This window comes from Zonotrichia albicollis, chromosome 10 (assembly GCF_047830755.1).
Source record: "Zonotrichia albicollis isolate bZonAlb1 chromosome 10, bZonAlb1.hap1, whole genome shotgun sequence".
NCBI classification, from domain to species: Eukaryota; Metazoa; Chordata; class Aves; order Passeriformes; family Passerellidae; genus Zonotrichia; species Zonotrichia albicollis.
In genome coordinates this window covers 1,518,423-1,540,851 of record NC_133828.1, presented here as the reverse complement: position 1 = coordinate 1,540,851, position 22,429 = coordinate 1,518,423, and the positions used below count along the sequence as shown (strand labels likewise).

General features: G+C 48.8%; 1 protein-coding gene across 5 annotated transcripts in view; it reads right to left on the bottom strand.

Moving 5' to 3' along the window:
* CACNB4 (calcium voltage-gated channel auxiliary subunit beta 4) overlaps positions 1 to 22,429 on the bottom strand; it is a 91,711-nt gene that overhangs the window by 35,771 nt on the left and 33,511 nt on the right. For 4 of the 5 annotated variants that reach the window (XR_012581862.1, XM_074547782.1, XM_074547784.1 and 1 more), the window contains exon 1: positions 20,190 to 20,468. The exons of the other annotated variant lie outside the window; for it this stretch is intronic. Coding sequence is in view for 3 of the 4 variants with exons in the window: in XM_074547782.1 (XP_074403883.1) it covers positions 20,190 to 20,453 (264 nt within the window). In the remaining variant the exon portion in view is untranslated. Of the gene's footprint in view, positions 1 to 20,189; positions 20,469 to 22,429 lie in introns of those variants that run through there. 5 annotated transcript variants of the gene reach the window in all.

The window sequence follows — 22,429 nt, the reverse complement described above, 5'->3', positions numbered from 1 at the left end:
TCTAGAAAAAATAAAAGCAGTTCCAGAGGTGAACAAGGAGTTTAGGATGCAGCACTGTGGGTTTGTGTGCCATAACATGATGGCTAAGAAAGCTCACACACGAGTCCATAAGACAAAATATTTAAGGACTGGGTCAAAAGCATAAATATCCTTTTTGGCAGTGCTTTATTGGTCAATAGATCCTTAAAAAGCCTTGTACTGAGGGTCTTGGGACCTTCTGGGCCATGTAATGAAGCTGTGAATCAAATTCACCATTCCTGCCTGTGTAGAAGAAAAATAAACCACAGCATCTAAAAAACCTCAGTGCTCCCATCTGTAACTCACTTGGAATTCCTTCACCAATCCCCAAAGGATGACCTGTGCCAAGCTGGGACTACCACAGAATCCCAGAATCCCAGCCCAGGCAGGAATTCCCAATTCCCAATGTCCCACCCATCCCTCCCTCTGGCACTGGGAGCCATTCCCTGCTCCTGTCCCTCCCGCCCCTGTCCCTCTCCCTCACTTTACAATCCCTCTGGGATTGTGTCCCTTTAGGACACACAGAGGTGTCCCCAAAGCCTTTTCTTCTCCAGGCTGAACAAAGGAAAACTTTCACTTGATTCTCCTGCAGCACTAGGAGAACAAACTGAAATTTTTCAGTTTATTAGCTGAAAACGATTTTTCATTTTCATTAGCTGCAATGGTTTTTCAACTTCCCACCAAATCAAACCAGCCCATCCCTTTCAGGCACACAGAACACTTCAGTGCCCCGAGCAGGGATGTGCAGCACAAGAACCCTCAGGGTGTTCTACATGTGAGGGGTGAAGTGGAATTTTCCTCACTGCTGAGAAGATCCTTGCCACCTGTCTGCTTTCAGTGCATGCTCTTCCTAATTCCAACAGCTAATTTAAAGAATATCCATCTTTTTTTAAGGATTTTGGTGATTACAGTGTCCTGATTTTCTTCTAGAGTGGTGTCACCACTTCCCACACCATCAGGCTTTACACAACCAAAATAACCCTGAATATTTATTTTACTTTTTTTCAACAGAAGTGCTTTAGAACGTCACAGAATCAGAGAGAACCAGAGTCCCATCTTCAACAGAATCATAGGAAAATGACTTTGTTTCAAATGTTCACGCTGGGCAGTGAATGGGAAGGAATTGTGGCATGCTGGGAGGGCATTGTTGAAATGAATTTCACGCTGCTTCATTTAAGCCAAGCAACTGATGGAGTTTGGGCCTAAGCTGGGTATGTTGTGTTATGTCATGGTGTTAATTAGCTCCTTCCTTCCAAAAGCTTCCAAAGCAGGAGGCTTAGAAGCTGCTTTAAACACTGATAAATGAAGCTTACAAACAGAGAATTTGATTTTTATTTTTTAACATTTTGTACTTTTCTTTTTTTTTTTTTTTTCCCATGATCTCTGATCACTTTTCTTGCAGCCAGTCCTGAAATCACTTGCCTGCTGAACCTACAAGAAGCTCTTCTGGACTGCTGGGGCTCTCTCAGGAGGAAAAAGCCCAGATTTCCCAAGGGCTGTGCAGGCTGCAAATGGCAACTCTATTGAAGTCGGAGGGAGAGATCCACCCTTATTGATCAGCATCACTCCACTTTATTGATCAACCCGACACCTTTTATAACAGTGTTAATCAAGTTCATGCATATTGCAAAATCTGAGCTCCTGACAGGCTGTAGAGAAAACTTCAGCTCCACCTTTTGTTTACAATACCAAAAGTTAGTTTACTGAAACCAAGATCAGTGTTCTCACCCTGATATGGAGAGTTCTCAAAACTTTCATCTCTGTTCCCAGACTGGCTGTCTGCTCCCAGCAGCAGCCAAGGACAGAACGGTTTGAGAATCTTGTTGTTTATATGAAAGGTGGCTGAGAACCTTAATTATTTACAGGATCAAGCCTGGGAAAAGCTGCTTTTTTCCTTTAGCTGAATCCCTTCATGGCCTCTTTCTTTAAGCCATGCCTGAACCAGGCTCTCCACACAACTCCTTCCCCGAGCCCTTGCAATCCAAAATCTCGACGTGCTGAGAGCCCAGGACCAGAGAAAGGACATTCTGCTGTCACCTATTTGAGTGACACTTTAATCTCTGTAATCAACCAGGGAGCCCAAGGACTTTCTAGGACTTTGCTGCCCACTGGGAATTCACAGGGATGGGCTGGGAATTCAGTGGGGCCAATTCCAGCAGCTCTGGGAGCACTCTGAGCTCCCCCAAAAATGGTTGGTTTTTATCATTACTGCACAACATGAAGGGAAATATCCCCCAGTGGTAATTCTGCTGTTCCCATATCTGCTCCACACACTGAAAACAAACCACTGCTGTGAGAGGATTTGTTGTTATCAGTGTTCCCAGGAGGTCTGTGAGGACCAACAGAACACAGGACAAACAACCAAGCACCTGTCATTGTGGGAAATGAGAAGCAGCAACAAATAAATACCCAAGGTTTTCAAAAAGCCTGGGGATGCCACTGGCAAAAGAGTCTGTCCATGGATTCCCTGCTGGGATAAATGAATGTGGTAATGATAGGTGGAAACACAAACCCACAAGGAGGGAACAGCCAGAATTCTGTGCTACAGCTCAACTGCAGCCACTAGAAACCTTTTATTTACATAATATGAACGTATTTCCCGAAATTCTTATGATTATCTGGTCATCAGGGCCTTCAAACCCAGCCCATTCTGGGATTTGATGACTGACAGTAATTTAGAGAATTAAACATTAAAAATTCAAAGACAATATTTAAATTTTTTAATAACTGCCTCCAGTTTTATCTACAAAATGGATTCTTAATGAAATATCTTAGGAGAAACAATAGTTTAATATTCCTTCCTGCCAGCAACCAACAAGCATTCCCATCAAGAAAAACTCCTTTAGGAATCACTATATTACTCACAACCCTTTTGATTTGGCATAAGCAATAACTGAGAAAGACCCTGGTGGTCTCATTCTGTGCAAAATCTCCTTCTCCATCACAGTTCTCATATGCACCAGCACACACAAACCTGCAGGAGCAAACAGGACAGCTTTAATCACCTGGATATTGTTTTTTTGCTGAAAGAAGGTTAAAAAAAAGCCTTGTCAGGAGAGGAATCTGTCAATCTTGACAAGGTTTAAACCTTTAAAAAAAGCTTTGCCATTCTTGTGGGATACTGCAGCAGAGGTATATCTGCTCCAAAAGAAAATGTCAAAGGTTCTGCTGGTGCCCTATAAATCTGCACTGAAATGCAATCAAAAAGGCAGGGAGTGGGGATGATGAGTGAAGTCAGAGCCTGGTCAAATGCACAGAAAAACATCCAGCAGGAAGAAGGAAAACGTTCCAGGGTGAGCAGGCAGAGTAGAAAAGCCCCAGGTAAGGAACCCATCCCAAACCGGGGAGCTGGGGCTGACATGACCCCAGGTGAGCTCTGGACAGGGAATGTCTCACTGACCAAGCCACTCCTTGCATTTCCTAAGCAGCAGAAGGATGGGGGAAGGATGTCACTCACAAACCAGAAAAGGTTATTCTGTTGCTTTTGACCTGTGTTTTTTTAAAATTAACATCTGTCAAGCAGAGTTGGCTCTTATCTCCAAGCCTGAATGTTCTGAGCAGTTTTTTGGCTCCTTTTAGAGCAAGCTCAACCCTCACAGAAACTTGTTGCAGTCTGGTTTTAAGAGGCCTCATTTTCCTTACAAGTGTAGCATTGGGGTTTGTTCTTTAAAAACTAAATATATTTATAAAAAGTAAATATATTTATAAAACAGGGAAGTGTCTCACTGACCAAGCCACTCCTTGCATTTCCTAAGCAGGAGAAGGATGGGGGGAAGGATGTCACTCACAAACCAGGCTGAGCTTCAGAAGTTCCAGATCCCCTTTGTGCCCTGAAAAAAGCAAAGCCCCCAGTGCCAAGGCATTGAAGATGGAGGGAGAGCCCCATCTTCCTTGATCAGCATTGACTCCGTTTATTCACTCAGTCAATCACTTTTTATAACTGTGTTAATTAAGTTCATGCATATTGCAAACCCGAGCTCACGATAGGTCAGAGATAACACACCAACCCTTCTTTATGTTCCCAATACCAAGATTTGGGTTCTCAAAATTATTTTTGCTTTCCCAAAACAGCCAAAGATAGAATATCTACTTGTTATGAGAAAGCTGCCTGAGAACTCTGGTATGCAAGGTTCTCAAGGCCTTCATGTTTGCCACTTTTACTTGTAATTAAAAACAACCTGAGAACTTCTGCTGTTCACAGAAACAGGCTGTGAGAATTTGTCTGCCACAGCTGCCTTCTAAGCCATCCCTGAAAAAATCTCCAACACCAAGGTGCTGGTGCTGGCCAGAGCCCTCCCCTGGCACTGCATGCTGGAGCAGAGATTTGCTGTGTGCCAATGTGACGCGGAGCAGATTTCCCGTGTGACACGGAGCAGAGATGTCCCGTGTGCCAATGTGACACGGAGCAGAGATGCCCTGTGTGCCACAGAGCAGATGTCCCGTGTGCCAATGTGACACGGAGCCAGGCACATAAGCAGCAGGGCCTGGGGATGCAGCAGGCACGGGTTATGTGCCAGTGCACCCCTGGCACTCCCTGCAGGGCACAGCTCACGGGAGAGCTCCGAGCTCCACAATCATTCCCTGCCAGCGCCCGTGCCCTGAGCTGTGGGATCTCAGCACCTCAGGACTGAGGAGTCACCGAGAGCACCCTTGGGGGGCTCGGGAGTCCTGGAATGTTCCAGAAGTGTCTGGTGGCTGGACTTTGATCCCACACAGGAGACGACACCTGTATGAGGATAGGAGGGTTTCACCGGGGTGAATGGTGAAGGGATCAGTTAATTAGAGAGTGAAACACAGGGTTTAGGATTTCTGTACAGGGGGGTTTAGAGAAGTAAGATGGAGGAATTGGGGCGTGTCCTGTCCTTCTTCTTCTTCTTCTTCTCCTCCATCTTCTGTGGTGATGGTGGCACTTTTGGATTGGTTATTACTGAAAGTGCACCGGGTAATAAGAATAAATGGTATTGGGGAAAAATGATAAATATTGTACACGTAACAATGGGTATAAAGATAGGTGACCGCCCGGAGGGCAGCACAGTGTGCTCATGGCTGACTGCTGAGCAGATCTCTGTTGGGCTGAAAGAAAATCTTTTAGATAAACAATTAATAAACATAAAAACCGAAAGAAGAACTGAAGCCTCTTCTCGTCCTTCGATACGCGGGCTGCCCCAAGGCCACTCTGGGCCTTTCTAGGCCCTTCAAACAGCCGAAAACCGGACAGAGGAGGAGGAGGAGGAGCCACAGCGGCTCCATCCCGCAGGGATGAGCATCCCCAGGGCTCCCAGCACGGCACGGGAACAGCCAGCCCTCCCTGGGACACGGCAAGGGAGGGGACAGTGCCCCGTCACATTCCATGGATGCGAGGACACGGTCTGCCCTGGGCACACACACTCAGCTTCCAGCCCCAAAGGAGGATCCTCCCCGGCCCCACAGTGACCCACGGCACAGTGAGGGTACAAAATCCTGTCTCCCCTCTCCCAGGAGCACTGCCCACAGGAGCGGTGCTGCCCCATCACTTGACAGTGGAAGGTGACCCTGCCCACGGCACGGGGTGGGAGCAGAAGAGCTCTGAGGTCCCTTCCAAGCCCAGCCATTCTGTGATTCCTGCATTCCTATGAAGTTCCTGCACAGTTTTCCCAGCAGGGAAGGGCAGAGTGCACACAGAGCACCACAGGCACAGCCAGGGTTCGAGCTGGCTCCTGACAGACACATTTGTGTGGGGATCTCTCCAGAGCTGCCCTGACACAGCTCCTGACACACACATTTGTGTGGGGATCTCTCCAGAGCTGCCCTGACACAGCTCCTGACACACACATTTGTGTGGGGATCTCTCCAGAGCTGCCCTGACACAGCTCCTGACAGACACATTTGTGTGGGGATCTCTCCAGAGCTGCCCTGACACAGCTCCTGACAGACACATTTGTGTGGGGATCTCTCCAGAGCTGCCCTGACTGTAGCAGGTAGGGCCTGGCGTTCGGAAGATCTCGTGATGTTACGGGAAGACAGGGCCCCTGCCCCCTTAGATAAGAAAATTAACATAGGAATGCAGCCCCCTGAACCGGATTCCGGTAATTTTCCACTTGCCCAAGTAACTTTCCATCCCTACTAACCATAGATGGTAAAGACAGACCCCCACCTGACGTAGAAGCCCCCTAGACTATAAAACCCCACGGGAAGAGAGAATAAAGGCCTTTGATCCTCCACCACATTGGTGTCCCCGTGTTTCTTAGGCCCGAGCAACCCTGGGGAAGGGGGTCGCCGTGCTGTTTCCTGAAACCAGGCCGCCTGCCTTGGATCAGAAGGCAACACCTGACACAGCCCCTTCCCCACCTCCATTCAAACCGTGCACGGAGCTGCACAAGTCACGCTGCTGACACCCCCAAATTAGTAAAAGGACACGAATAAATGAGAGGAAAACGTGCTGAGCCCTGGGGAGGAGGGGCTGCTCCTCCTGCCCGTGCAGCCTGGCCAGCTCCCTTGGATCTGGAAAGCAGGAGAGGAGCAGGACGGGGCTCATTGCTGCCCTGCAGTGTCGACGGAAGGAGACCAGGACATCCAGTTGACCATCACAGGCCCAATTTTATTGATCAGCACAGCGGGTTAAATACAGTTCGTAATTAACTTCATGCATATTGCAAAAGTTGAGCTCAGGATTGGTTAGTTACATATCAGCAGTTACACCTACTTTTACATTCCTATGGTCCTACTTTTGATACTTTCTACATATTCTTAGGAGATATTCAGGACTAATCTCTACTCCCTTTCTCCATGTTGCAGCAAGGCCACTGATTGCAAGCTGCTGACATCTCCTTTCAGCTTGCTGACTGCTGATTTCTCAGCTTGACCAGTGGCAATATGTCAGCATGGCCTTTCTCAGCTAACCAACTGTTAATAAAGCTCTCCACATTAAAGCTCTCCACACTGCAGCCCCTCGGAGCCAGCAGCACCATGGCAGTGCTGGGCACAGCACACAGGGACTGGCTCTGAGAGAAACAAAACAACACAAACCCCCCTCAGCCCCCCAGAGACTACAGCAGGACCCAGGCAGGCAGCAGCACTGGGGAAAGCTTTGCTGACTGCCCAACTCAAGTGCTGCCATGGGAGAAAGCTGCTTCAGCTCCAGCTGCTGCCAAGTGCCTCCTTCTCCTTTATTTTTGCAAGTAATGCAGCAACTGCACTTGGGTGAAAAGGCAAAGGGAGGAATTATTTAGCAGCTGAAAGGAACGTGCAGCCATCAGGACTTTTGGGCTGCACTTCATTGAAATACATCAGTGCAGCTCCTCTGAAAGCTACGTTTGGTTTTATCTCTCTGTTCAGTTCTGGCCCCAGATTTCAGGTTTAAAGGCACACATGTTTCTGTTTTAGATTGGTTTGAAAATGTTCAGCAAAACCAGCCTGAAAAGCTGTGATGCCTTTGGAGAGATGTGTTCACTGACAGTTCTCAGCAAAACAACGCTGCAGTGTTTGTGTTTATTTGCACTGTTGTGGTTGTTACTCTGAGAACACAGCTGGGATTGCTTTACCTGTATTGAGATCAGAACATCCAGAAGAAAGGCAGACAAGCTTTATGAATAATTACATGTTGTTGTGGAATGTAAAACATCCAATTCTGATACCAAAGAGATCTCATACATCTTTTATAAATTAAATTCTCGCTTGTGAAGGAAGACACAAAATATCTGTGCAAAGCCACATCCCTTTGAAGGCATCTTCCCCCTCAGCAGGTACAGGCTGCATGCAGAGCAGCTGAATCAGAAATCACAGGACAGAGCTTCCTCCTGCAGCCAGCACGGAGTCTGTGCAATCTGATGGGTTTGTGTGTGACATGCAGAGGTGCTCGCAGAAGCTGTGGCTGTCCTGTCTCTGGAGGTGTCCAAGGCCAGGCTGGACAGAGCTCTGGGATGGTGGAAGCTGTCCCTGTCCAAGGAAGGGCACCAGGACACCAGCTGGCTCATCACAGGTCCAGTTTATTGAAGAAAGCTTTTACAGCGACCTGAGGAGGTCTCCATGGTGAGAGAAGGACGAGAATCTTGTTCCTTGATCAGAAGGCTGGATTTATTGATATATGATATATAATACATTATAACTATACTAAAAAGAATAAGGAGAGAGCTTGCAGAGGCTGCTCAGCTAAGAGTAGAATAGAAGGAATGAATAACAAAGTTCTGTGTGCAGGGAATCTGTCCCCGAGCTGCTCCTGGGATTGGCCCTTAATGGTACACATGGAAGATGAGCCAATCACAGGAGCATCCTATTGCATTCCACAGCAGCTGATAACAATTGTTCACATTCATCTTCTGGGCTTTGCTTCCCAGAATATGGACAAATGTGAAAGAAAGGATTTCTATGAAAAAATGTCTGCGACAAGAGGGGTTCTTGGTTCTTTGCTGAGCGGATTCGCATCTCTGTTGGTCCATCACGGTGGTTGAAGACAGGCAAGAGGGGTTTTCTCTTGGAGGGGGGGGAGCCACCCCAGAGCTCAGTGCAGCCAGGCCTGAAGTTTGGAAGAAAGCCCAGTTCCATTGTTCAGAACAGGGCAGCATGCCCCTATTCCAGTGACCTTTGACGGTCACTGTGGTGAGAGAAGGACGAGAATCTTGCTCCTCGATCAGAAGGCTGGATTTATTGATATAAGATATATAATACATTATAACTATACTAAAAATAATAAGGAGAGAGCTTGCAGAGGCTGCTAAGCTAGGAATAGAATAGAAAGAATGAATAACAAAGTTCTGTGTGCAGGGAATCTGTCCCCGAGCTGCTCCTGGGATTGGCCTTTAATGGCACACATGGAAGATGAGCCAATCACAGGAGCATCCTATTGCATTCCACAGCACTGATAACAATTGTTTACATTCATCTTCTGGGCCTTTGCTTCCCAGAAGATGGACAAATGTGAAAGAAAGGATTTCTATGAAAAAATGTCTGCGACAGAAAGCATCAAACACTTATACAGCAAATAATAAGCTTATGAATATTCTGTAAGCCAAGCAATCTATAGGTTAAACTATGCCATGAACTCTTCCTCATTCCTTAGGGGTTCCATCTCTCTTTTCTCATGTCTCTTTCACTGTTTGTTATTATACTACAGCTAGGCCCAAGGACACGCTATCTAGCAGGTGCAGGACTTGGAATTAGCCATGGTTTTGTACTTTTCCAGTCTCTAGTCAGCTAAATTCCCAACATGTCCCTGCCCATGGAACTGGATGGCCTTCAAGGTCCCTTTCAACCCAAACCAATCTGGGATTTTGAGAAAGCCAACAAAAAGGGAAGGTTCCTATGTGCTATATTCAGTACAGAGCAGGGAGGCTAAACACTTAACAAGGCTCTTAAATATTCTAACAGACAGAGCATCTTCAGCATCAGCATTCAAAGGGCATCCAATGGCAAATCTGAAGGCCCAAGCCAACTTCTCAAAACAAGCTGTCCGTACCCAGCAGCAGAGCATGAATTTTGAATGTGGAAGGGGAAACACTGCAGTGCGTGACTCCTCTCCTCCCAGCTCCCACTGGCTGCTTACATTGATCTATTCAAGGGAAATATCACTTAATGCATTCCTGGAATGAATCTGCTGCAGGCAGAGCACAGCAGCTACTCAGCAATGCACTCCTGCACTTACTACCACTCTGCTCCTTGGGGCAGCAAGAAAAACCAACAAATGGCTGTCATAGAAAAATGGAGGGGGGCAAAGTGTAACTCATTTGTCTGTTTTTCCAGCTGTCAATAGCTCCTTCATTTTCCAATAAGAGATCAATAACACGTGCAGAGCTCCAACATTCCTGGTTTAGGGTGTGCAAAACCATCTGGAGAACATTTTAACCAGAACAAGCACCACCGTGGGGATAAAGCTACTTCTCTTACTTGTCAGAAACTTTGGAAATAGATATCCTTGGAAGCAGTTTTGCTGCTCCAACAGACACTTCAGGGGCACATTCCAGTTCAAGTAACTGCTCCCAGAACACGAGCTGGCGGCCTGGCTGTGTCCCACACTGGGGAAAGCTGCCCTGAATGAGCTGGGTACAGGCACAGAATGCCAGGCAGCTCCTCTGTGGGGCCCTTGGACACTGATTTTGTGGGAATCCATAAAGTTAGAGGGTTTTGAGGAAATGGTTAAAAAAGAGTATTTAGGCCTCAGGATGTGGCCCGAAGTTCTGTTACAGCAGAAAAGTTTCCCAAGCAGTAGACGTGACAAATAACAATAGGACTCTGTAGATTTGGCTTTAGGATGGCAACAAGTTTATTTAATGTATATCTTTAGAAGGTTACTGTGAATAGAGCTCTGTTCTTTGTCTTTTATGAACCAGTCTTTGTTTTAACTACGATTACGTATGTTTTATAAGATTGGATGGAAAGCTTGTCAATATGTCTTGTTTTGGTGTGATTGGTTGAAATCTAAACTGAGATGGTTTTATGTCATTCCGTTTTACCCCACCTTCGGGGACATTTCCCATTAGGCCAGCATGCTGTTAACATCTAACAATGTTCCGAGGCTGATGTGCTAATAAACAAAAAAGGCTGGTCTGAATTTGTCCAGTGTGGTCCATATTTGGACTTTTGCCGCGGCAAGTGGGTTCCTCTCTTAAGACGTGGGTTCCTGAAACCATTGGATCTATAGCTACCCTGGTGCCCGTCATGATTTCTGTGGATCTGTCACTCCTGGCAGCTTTGCTCCTCAGCTTTATCCCAGAGGCCTCTCACAGCTGCCAGGGCTGGGCCAAGCTGCCACTGCCTTTTTTCCTTGCTGAGATTTTCCAGTTATTGGTCAGAATTGAAACATCCCTGGCCAAGGGTGATGCTGGGGCTTGTTTGGTCAGGACCTGGTGAGCTCAGCACTAATTGTCCTGGAACATAAACTTTTATCACGGTGTCTCATGACCTGTATATCACAGATTAAGTGGTGATTTGTCAGAACACATTCTGTGTGTTTTCCCAAGCAAGAGAGAGACATTCTGCAGGGAATCCACCAACCACAGTGGAATGGGGGTCACAATATTGCCAGGAAATCGTGCATGGACACAGCCCCTGGGAGGAAGCAGAGAGCACAAATGAGCTGAGCAGAGTTCAGGGAAATGTCCCAGCACGGGGAAAAACCAAGGGAGGACTCACAGGGAAAATGTGGTATATAATCTGGTATTTGGTATAAGCAGAATTCTGCTAACAGTTCAAACTGAATTCTCCCAGAACAGAAAGGCTTGTGAAGTTTATATGAAGCACACTTCACTCCTCCAGTACTCAGCATGATGATAGGAAGTGGTTTTTCCTCATGATTTCTGCCTTGTTGCTGTAATAAATCAAATCCCTGCCAGGCTGCATTCCCCATGCTGGTGCAGCAGCACAACCAAATGGCTCCATTTCTGTAACTTATGGAGCCTTTGTCCTGGGGGGCTTTTTAGGGAGAGAAAACCCAAAAGAACCAAAGCAGAAGAGCAGCCCCTTGTCCTCCTCTCCTCTGGTGAAAGTTAAAACCCTCCTGAGGAGCAGAGCAGAACCTGTGGCCACCACAGGACACTTCAGACAAGGCTTTAGAGAGAATCAGAAAAAGCAGATTTACATCCTGTGTTGTGCATCCACAAACTCAGGCACTGCTGGTTTCCTCCAGCTCTCCATGGCTGGCTCTGGACAGTGGAATATCCTCCAAATCCAAAATGCAGCTCGCTTGATCAGTACCGTGGGGCAGACAAAGCTGTGCTCCACACACTGCACCTGAATGGCTTTTTATGCTGAGATATGAAAAGGAGAAAGAGCATGGCAAAAGCAGACACTCTAGAGCTGAAACCAGTTCACTGCTGGCATGCAAACCAGTGACAAAGCACTGTGGAAAAATACAAACAGGAGCTGAGGGGAGGCTGCAAGCAAACCCTGACACCACCTGGGATCCCTACGGAACTCAGCACCCCGCCAGCTCTGTGACATTTTGGAATTCAGCACTGGATTCCAAATGACCAGGAGCAGCTGTCCTGTTTGTAAGGCAATCTGCATTTGGGGAAGTGCTGGTTTGGAAAATCAGCCTCTCCTGTCTTTATAAATGCCTGCTCCAAGGGAAAGCCTCCAACAGCTCAGGGTCTCCCGAGCAGAGCGTGTTTTTGGGAGATACGGAAGCGAGCCATGGCAGCAACAAATCCTGGGTTAAGCTCCTTCCCTTGTTATTTATTATTTCTGTGATGTGCTCCTGGTGCTCCAAGTGAACTCAGTTTTAGCAACCACACCCTGGACCAGCAGCTTTTCTTGATTGATCCTTGAAGCTTTTCTCTTTTTTTTTTCCCCATTTAATTTCCATGTGTTTCTGGTATTCCAGTATAAAAGAAGCAAGCACCTCTATGGAAACAGCAAGCAGCAATTTATAAAAATGACTTATGATTCTTCCTGAGTGTTTTATTTGACTACTATACTATCAAATCACAATGTGGCATTTAAGGAACAGAAGATCTGAGTCACACAGAAAACCATCCTCACAAGAGCACAGAGCAAGGCAGGCATACCTAATGCTGTAGTAGTAGAGCTTTGAGTATTTTAGGAGGAAAATCTGAGCAAAACCACCCCAGCAAACCCCCAAACAAAGCACCTTGCAGCCTCTCAGGCAGCCCTCTCCACAAGATAAATATCAGGCAGCTGATGATTCATTAGTCAAGGCAGTCTATTAGGGGCTAATAGACACGAAAACAGATTTGGAACTGTCAAAAACACACAGAAGCTCTGACCACGTAAAAGCCAGATTGCAATGAGAATCCAGGAGACATAATGGGCAGAGGATGATCTCTTTTTGTTGGAAAATATTGATTGTTGTCCCCATCAAGGCAGAGCTTAGCACACATTTGAAACTAAAAATCCTACATAAACAAGCAGCAAGCAGATAGAAAAGATGCTGCATGCCTGGGTCCTGACATACCTCAGCCCATTTGGATTCAGCATCAGGAACTGCACTAATTGGAAGGGGCAAATTCACAACAGTCAAGCCCAAAGAGAAGCAGGAGAAGGGTGTCCAGCAAACCAACAGCACTGCAAACTTCTCCCAGTTCACATCCCTCTCCATGGCAAAAATCCTTCCCTGGCAGGGTGGGCAGGCCCTGGCACAGGGAGCAGAGAAACTGTGGCTGCCAAAGCCCTGGGAATGTTCAAAGCCAGGCTGGGCAGGCCTTGGAGCAACCTGGGATACAGGAAAGTGTCCCTGCCTGCAAAATCCATCAAGACATATAAATAAACCATCAGATCTCAAGTACCAACCTTCACCTTGACAATCTCAGAGGTGCCCTGTGGACATGACAAACCAAACAAGCACTGACACCTTTCCAACCAACCCCCTGAAGTCCCAGGATTTATCTGGCAGCTGGATAAAGCCTCTGCTTGCTCTCAGCTGCCTGTGGTACAAAGATGTTCTACAGAATGGACTGGGTGCTGCAGAACCCAGCACATGATCAGAAGAGACAGCATGAAAAACACTTTTAAATACACATTTTGGTTGTTACTCAACCCACAACAACTGAGGCACACAGAGCAAGCAAAGTCCACCTTTCCTCCCCCTTTAGCAATCACAGAGGCACCAGACACAAATCCAATCAATATTTGGGTATGAACTTCCCTACCAAGGTTTGTTTTTCTATAATCACTTTTCCTGCTTGAGCAGCACACAGAGATGTGCCTGTCTCAGGTGCCATGAGAAAAGTGTGCACTGGCAGCAGAAGGAATGCAGTCTGGGGAGCAATGGCACTGAAAAAGCAGGGGAGCACTTTTGTGTCCTCACAACACTGTGCTGACCATTCACACAGTGAGCAGAATGTGCTTCCCCACCATTCCCATCACCTTTTTCTTAAAAATTCTCAGCAATGCTCTCAAGAGTTGTATGGAGTAACTGGAGACAAACCCTGTTATACTGCAGCACCACTCACAGTCCTGCTCAGGGCAAACTGGGACCAGTAATTACCTGGGTTCATCTCACTGGTGCTCAGTCCCTACAAACAGCAGAGGAAAGAGGAAAGACGCCTTTCAGAATGTCAAGCACTTTTGTGGGCACGAATCCCACCCCAGGGGTTTGTCTAACCCTTGGTGAGAGTCTGAGCTTGCACAGAAGGGCATCAGCCTGGCTCACAGCCCCACAGCAAAGTGGGGCATCCACAGCCCCGCTGCTTCCCGAGAGCCTGTCTGGTACCAGCAGGAGCTGTGGATGCAGGGATGGCAATGGCCAAGGGAAGCCAGGCAGGGGTAGATGCACTTAAAAGAGGTCGAGGAGAGAAGGAGCTCCTCTGGCTCAGGAGAGGAGGATGTGCTGGGGAAGGAGCAAGCAAGTCAGAGCAGTTACTGAAAACATCTACTACAACAGGGATACACGGGGCAAGCAAAGCCACCTTTCCATCTGTACGGTCAGAGGCACCACGTGGAAACCCAATCAGTAGGAACCTCCCCAACAAAATCCCCGATGGAAGAGGAAGACATGAGAGAAATGCTTTTGTAAATGGCTGGGACAGGAGGGGGCAGAGCTGCCTCGCTTGGGGAGCGCGGGATGACCCGGGAAAAGGCACGGGGCTGTCACCGACCGGCTCCTGGGGCTGGCACCGACCGGCTCCTGGGGCTGGCACCGACCGGCTCCTGGGGCTGGCACCAGTGCCCGGGGCTGGCACCGGCTGTGAACAGCGTTGGCACCGCGCCCTCCCTCCATTCCCGGCCCCTCCCAGCGCTGCCCTACCCTTCACTGACCCCACACTGGCCCTGGCTGACCCTATACCGTTCCCTCACTGACCCCACACCGTTCCCTCACTGACCCCACACCCTTCCTTCACTGACCCCACACCATTCCCTCACTGACCCCACACCCTTCCTTCACTGACCCCACACCAGTCCCTCATTGACCCCACACCAGTCCCTCATTGACCGCACACCGTTCCCTCACTGACCCCACAGCAGCTCCTCACTGACCCCACAGTACTGTCCCCATGCCCGCAGCTCCTCCCAGGCACCCCACAAGGCAGTGAAGCAGCCCAGATAAGCAGTGAAGTATCCCCAATAATGCAGTGAAATATCCCCAATAAAGCAGTGAAGTATCCCCAGTAAAGCAGTGAAGCAGCCCAGATAAGGCAGTGAAGTATCCCCAATAAGGCAGTGAAGTATCCTCAATAACGCAGTGCAGTATCCCCAATAAAGCAGTGAAGCAGCCCCATAAGGCAGTGAAGTGTCCCCAATAACGCAGTGCAGTATCCCCAATAGGGCAGTGAAGTATCCCCAATAGGGCAGTGAAGCAGCCCCATAAGGCAGTGAAGTATCCCCAATAGGGCAGTGAAGTATCCCCAATAACGCAGTGCAGTATCCCCAATAACGCAGTGCAGTATCCCCAATAACACAGTGAAATATCCCCAATAAAGCAGTGAAGTGTCCCCAATAAGGCAGTGCAGTATCCCCAATAACGCACTGAAGCAGCCCAGACAAGCAGTGAAGCAGCCCAGACAAAGCCTCACGTGCTGCCAAGCCTGCCCCTGACACCCCCAGACCGAGGAAAGGTGTTTCACATCCCAGGTGTTGTTCAAGGGATAAACAGAAGCAAACGACCCAAAAGGGGCCGTTCTGACAGTTCTGCAGGTGCAAACACTGAGCCCAGGCAGGCTTTGTTCCTGGGGACTTGTTGCTAACTCCTGCAGAGAATTTTTTCATGAAATGCTGCCTTAATGGAAAGGTAATTTTGCAGAAGGAAAAAGCGATTTCTTATGGGAAGGTTTCACTGAAGTTTGTTTCTGAAAAAGGTGGAGTCTTTCCCAAAATCCAAGAGAAACCCTGGACTGGCTATGGAGCAGCATCCCAGTCTCTCCCCACCACAGACACACGACAGTGAGTTCCCAGCTGTGAGAGGTAAAACAAAATTCATTTATTATTTGCTTGCCCAGGGGATCTCCCTGCCTTAAGCCCCTGTGCAAACGGGCATTTATATCCTCTTGTGATCAAGAATGTGAAATGCTTCCCTGCAAGCTGTAATTCCCAAAAGGGTGACGCTGTTTAGAACTACCCAAAGAATTTTTAAAAAGACCTAAAAATCAAAAAATCACAAGGCAGGACAACAAGCAAGGAAAAACCTTCAGTGGGAAGATGTTTCCCCCTGGGGTGATGCCCTCTCCATCTTCCTGTGCCCCTGCCAAGGACACCTGTCCCTGCAGAACTGTTCACTTCCATATCCCTGCACCTCTTTTCCTAAACCTGGAAATGACTTTTTGTCTATCTACAGTCACTGGAGTTTTCCTCAGCTTCAGCAGTGTAATTTTCCTCCTCCAAAAAGCCTCACACCAGCTACTGCATCATCTACTTCACGTTAATCATCACAGCTGGTAATGGACTGTAATACCATGCACACGCTCATTTCTTTATATATCCATCAATAAAAATGGTATTTTTGCTTGTTTTATATCTATGCACACACACAAACACATTATGATAAGAGATGCTGTTACAAAAATCACAGAAATATCTGTTCACTGTTAAGAAATGTTTGTTGCTGAGCAGTGAATCAGGAGAGGTTAGGTACAAATTTTACAGCACCTTTGCAGAAGTGAGCATGTTTAGAGGGGATGAGTGGCACTCACTGCCCATCATTCGTGCCCTTAATGCAGAGCCAGGGCTGGGTGGGTTCAGGACAAATGCCCACTCCAGGCTGAGCTCTGCACACAGGGCTGGGTGGGTTCAGGGCAATGCCCACTCCAGGCTGAGCTCTGCACACAGGGCTGGGTGGGTTCAGGAGGGCAATGCCCACTCCAGGCTGAGCTCTGCACACAGGGCAGGGTGGGTTTGGAGGGCAATGCCCACTCCAGGCTGAGCTCTGCACACAGGGCTGGGTGGGTTCAGGGCAATGCCCACTCCAGGCTGAGCTCTGCACACAGGGCAGGGTGGGTTTGGAGGGCAATGCCCACTCCAGGCTGAGCTCTGCACGCAGGGCTGGTGGGTTCAGGAGGGCAATGCCCACTCCAGGCTGAGCTCTGCACACAGGGCTGGGTGGGCTCAGGGCAATGCCCACTCCAGGCTGAGCTCTGCACACAGGGCTGGGTGGGTTTGGAGGGCAATGCCCACTCCAGGCTGAGCTCTGCACACAGGGCTGGGTGGGTTCAGGGCAATGCCCACTCCAGGCTGAGCTCTGCACGCAGGGCTGGGTGGGCTCAGGAGGGCAATGCCCACTCCAGGCTGAGCTCTGCACACAGGGCTGGGTGGGCTCAGGAGGGCAATGCCCACTCCAGGCTGAGCTCTGCACACAGGGCTGGGTGGGTTCAGGAGGGCAATGCCCACTCCAGGCTGAGCTCTGCACACAGGGCTGGGTGGGTTCAGGAGGGCAATGCCCACTCCAGGCTGAGCTCTGCACACAGGGCTGGGTGGGTTCAGGGCAATGCCCACTCCAGGCTGAGCTCTGCACACAGGGCTGGGTGGGTTCAGGGCAATGCCCACTCCAGGCTGAGCTCTGCACACAGGGCTGGGTGGGTTCAGGGCAATGCCCACTCCAGGCTGAGCGGGTTTAGGAGGGCAATGCCCACTCCAGGCTGAGCTCTGCACACAGGGCTGGGTGGGTTTAGGAGGGCAATGCCCACTCCAGGCTGAGCTCTGCACACAGGGTGGGTGGGTTTGGAGGGCAATGCCCACTCCAGGCTGAGCTCTGCACACAGGGCTGGGTGGGTTCAGGAGGGCAATGCCCACTCCAGGCTGAGCTCTGCACGCAGGGCTGGGTGGGCTCAGGAGGGCAATGCCCACTCCAGGCTGAGCTCTGCACACAGGGCTGGGTGGGTTTGGAGGGCAATGCCCACTCCAGGCTGAGCTCTGCACGCAGGGCTGGGTGGGTTTGGAGGGCAATGCCCACTCCAGGCTGAGCTCTGCACACAGGGCTGGGTGGGTTCAGGAGGGCAGTGCCCACTCCAGGCTGAGCTCTGCACACAGGGCTGGGTGGGTTCAGGGCAATGCCCACTCCAGGCAGCCGTTCCCGTGCCAGTGACTCATGGCTGTGCTTTATTCCGGGCTGTGATCAGCAGAGCCCTCCCTGCAGTGCTCCAGGGAATCCCAGCCGGGGCTGCTCCAGCTCTCCAGCTGCAGGATGAGCCCTCAGGTCCTGACCCAGAGCAAGGCAGAGCCCTGCTGGCATCTCGCTGCTCACAGTTACTCGCTGTGCACCACAATTCCAGCACCACCATTCCTTTCCCAGCGTCTCCATCCTCTCCCTGGCTCCTCTCTGGCCTCCTCTCCTCTCTCTCATGTGAGCCATCCCCAGTACCTGTTTGCCAGGCCATTGTCTCAGCAGGCATTCCCAGGCCCTGAGTCAGGAGCTAAAATAATAAGGTTTAATGTTTTAATGTTCAGGAGCACAAAGCAAACAGACACTCAGGGAATTTTAACTGCTTGGTGCCTGAGCCTTTGGGGTTTATGGCCTCCAGTTTTTCCATACAACTGGGAGATCCACAATGCTTTAAAGGTTTGGGGTGTTTTTATTGAGAAAAGGGAGGTTCTCACATATTCCTGTGACTCTGGAAATTAGGTCTATTAAAAGCATTCTCAATTGCAGAGAGGCTGTAAAATTGAACCAGCTGTAAAACTGCATTATCATAAACTGCTTAACAGAGTATTAGGGAATCTGGAAATGACTTCCTCATTCCACTGCTTCCAAGTGGACATCTAAAAACCAAGTTCTTCTCATCCATAAACACAGTTCTTCCAGCACAAACCCTAACCCAGATGTTTGTGCAACAGGTGCCATCAAAGCTGCTTTTCCCAAATAACGTTTTTGGAAGAGATCACCGGGGTTTACTGAAATATGAACTAAACCACAAGAAATTCCACCTGACCATGAGAAAGAACTTCTCTCCATGGAGGGTGGCCAAGCACTGGAACTCTGTCCAGGGAGGCCGTGGGGTCTCCACAGACATTCCAGACCCCCTGGATGTGTTCCTGTGTCACCAGCTCCAGGTGACCCTGCCTTGGGAGGGGGTTGGAATGGGATATGATCTCCAGAGGTCCCTTCCAATCCCCTGGGATTCTGGGAATGCACAGAGTTGAGCATCTCAGAAGCACCTTTAAATCCAGCACACATTTACCTGCATTCTCTAATGAACTTTCATAAATGTCACATTTCTTCTACACCAACCACTACCCAGCAGCTCAGTTTTCTCAGCCCTAATTCTGCACTTCTAAGTTATCTTCTTAAGAGCATAGTCAGACTTTGCTGAGAGACATTAAACCAGCACAAGGCAGACTCGGGATGCAGAACAGCTCCCCAGGACTCACAATCTGCCTGGGTTACAGAAACATCCAGCTGGATCCCAAATCACATCCCTAAAGGAACCAACACACTCATCTGCACAAGCCTGGCAGCTTGTGAGCAACAGCAGGACAGGGAACCCAAGGAAGAGTTAACACACACACACCAAAAGGGTTTAGATTTCTAAACTGACCCAAAGCTTTCCTCATCCCAAGGCCAGGCTGGACAGGGCTTGGAGCAGCCTGGGATGGTGGAAGCTCTCCCTGCCCACGAGATGAGCTTTAAACTCTCCCAACCCAAACCAGTCCAGGCTTCTAAGCAGCAGAGTTTTAAAATAATTGCAATACCCAGTTCGGAAGGATTGCAATACACAGTATTTCCTCTCAACATGGTGCACTGCATTAATGACAATTTCGCCCGGTTGTTGTTCCTCTCTGCCTGCAATAAAGGGATGCTAAAACAAGCGAGGTAACACTTAAGAGGGATCGCACTTCCAGATCAACACTGACACAGGCAGGAAAAAATTCCTCATCCGAAGCCCTCCAGGACCCATCCATTCTCCTGAGGACACCACATCATACCATACATACGTCTGCATTGACGTACACTCTATATTATGTTGTTATCTATGTATTTTACGAGCTGTCCACACCGCCTTATGTAACGGATCCCTGTTTAATATGGAGCAGCGTGTCCATGGCCGCGGCAATCCCGGCAATGCCCAAAAACCCCCAAAAACCCCACTCGGGCACCGCCGGGGAACGCTCCCGAACGGCGGCGTCCGCCCGCGGCACCGGGGGCTCCGTGCAGCCACAGACCCGTTTGGTGAGGGGCGCCGGGAGGGAGAATTCCCCAGGGAACCACGGCAGCCCGTGCCGGCATCTCCGGGGCAGCGCAGGGTCACCCCCCGGCACCGCGCCCGCACACGGACACCCAGCCCGCCCGTGCGGGCTCCCCGCCCCGCGGCACTCACCGCCTCCGAGTCTTCAAACCCATGCAGGTACAAGTTGTCGTACATGGAGAGCCGGTGCGGGGCCGGAGGGCCGGGGAGCGCGGCGGCGGAGCGCGGTGAGGCGGCGGGGCCGAGCTCCCTGAGCGCTGCGGCGGCGCCGCCTCCCGCCGGAGCCCCCCCGCCTGCCCCGCTGCTTCCCGCCCGCCGCGCCGCCGCCCCGCATTGGCTGAGCCCCGCCGCCGCCGCCGCGCCATTGGCTGGAACGCACCGGTGCCGCCACGCCATTGGCTGGGACGCGCCGGCCGCGAGCAGCGCTGCGCGCTGGCGCCGCCTCACGGCCCCTCACGGCGCCTCACGGGCTGATGGCGGCGGCCGCTGTGCCCCGCGGGCGGCCGACACGGCGGCGGACACTTGCTTATTTGTAATAAATCTGGTTTACAATAAAATAATACCGTATAGTCTAGAAACGACTGACGTAGGATCTCATTAATGTATACAAATATCTCCAAAATACGCTGGCGCCAGGCTCCGTTCAGTGGTGTCAGTGACAGGTGGAGGAGCAATGGCCATAAGATAAAACACAAGTTCCAGCTCAACATGGGGAAAATCATCTTTCCATGAGGGGGGCAGGGCACTGGAACTGCTGCCCAGGAAGGGCTGGAGTCTCCGGGTCATTCCCAACACCTGGTAACATCCCTGTGCCACCTGCTCCAGGTCACCCTGGATGGTCTCCAGAGGTCCCTTCCAGCCCAATCCCGTGATTTAGTTACAATAAAACACACGATTTAATAAAATAATAAAATAATAAATCCAGAAGTTAAATACAGCCTTTCTTCTTCAAGACTCCAGAGAACAGCAGGTGGTTTCCAAAAAAACCATCCCTCCACCCTCCAACAATATTTGGAAACCCCGAAGCCACTAAGACTAAACACTAAGAATTGACAGAAAACACACACACACAATGTCTGGAAACAAGAAAGCCAAATCCTAACCACCAAGAATTAGAAGAACAGAAGTGTGAACCTGATTTACAACTAAATTAAGAAACAAAATCTCTAAACAGGTTCCTCCTGGAGCTCTACAAATTAAACTTCTGGTGTAACACTACGTGATTAAAAAGTCAATAAATAATTAAACACTAATGACAGAACTAATTTACAATTTACTTCCTACTCTTATTAAAACAATTACTTAAAATCTCATCTTCAGTGCAATCTGATCCACCACTGCAGTTTCACAAACGCTTCCTATTTGTGTTTTCCATTTGCTTCATCCACTTTTCCTCCCAAAAGCTTCCATCAATTCTGCAAAATTAACACTAATCCCATGGGAAGTGTCCAACAGGCACCCGAAGCAAAGCCAAAGGTGTTATTCTTGTGAATGTTCCCATATTCACAGTTTCTTACAAATTCAATGGAAGATCCCCCAAAGTTATGCTAAATCTTATTCCCAATTTACTAATTCTGATGGAGGAGGATCTCAGTTTCTAAAATGGTCTTTAAAATGTTTATAAAACTCCCAATTCAGGAGTTAATTTTTGTAGCCTGTTCTACAGATTTCTTGAAGATTTGTGCTGTTCCAGAGTGAAAGGATGAACTATAAGAATAATTTGGTCAAGAAGTGAACTTCACACAGATTTGTAATAAAACAATTCAGAAATCAGGGGAATCACATTTGATTTCCAGTCCTTACATTTCACACTATCCTTTTTAAGACACAGAAGTTATTAAAAATACATATTTAATGACTCAACTCCAAAGGCTTCTAAAAGATGCTATAAAAATAAAATTCCCTGTAATAGAGAGGAATTCTAAATCAAAGACTGTTTTGAATGTTATGAGGTAATTTATCCAAGAAACACACACCGAGGTGAGGGAGGAAGACACCCAGCTCTTTCAAGTTGACTGGGAAGTAATATAAATATAATAAATGTGCTGAGGGAACGGGGGGCTGAATGGAGCTGATATTATCCTGCAGGGAATTCCACTGTTCAGCACTACAGAAATGACCTGCTGAAAACATGCAATGGCTAAGGAGCAGAAATGAGCCTTGGTAAAGTCTAATCTTTAAAAAATGTCATTTTTTGAATGGCTTCAGTTGCTGCATTATTCCTTTTTTTTAATAGGATTCGCTGATGATGTTAATTGGAGCCCACAACTCCACGTTTCCAAGGGTACAGGAGATTTTGAAAGAGATGTAAACAAAGACCACGAGTCATCCAAAACTTTTAATGCCCAACAAATCACTGAGAATATAACCCA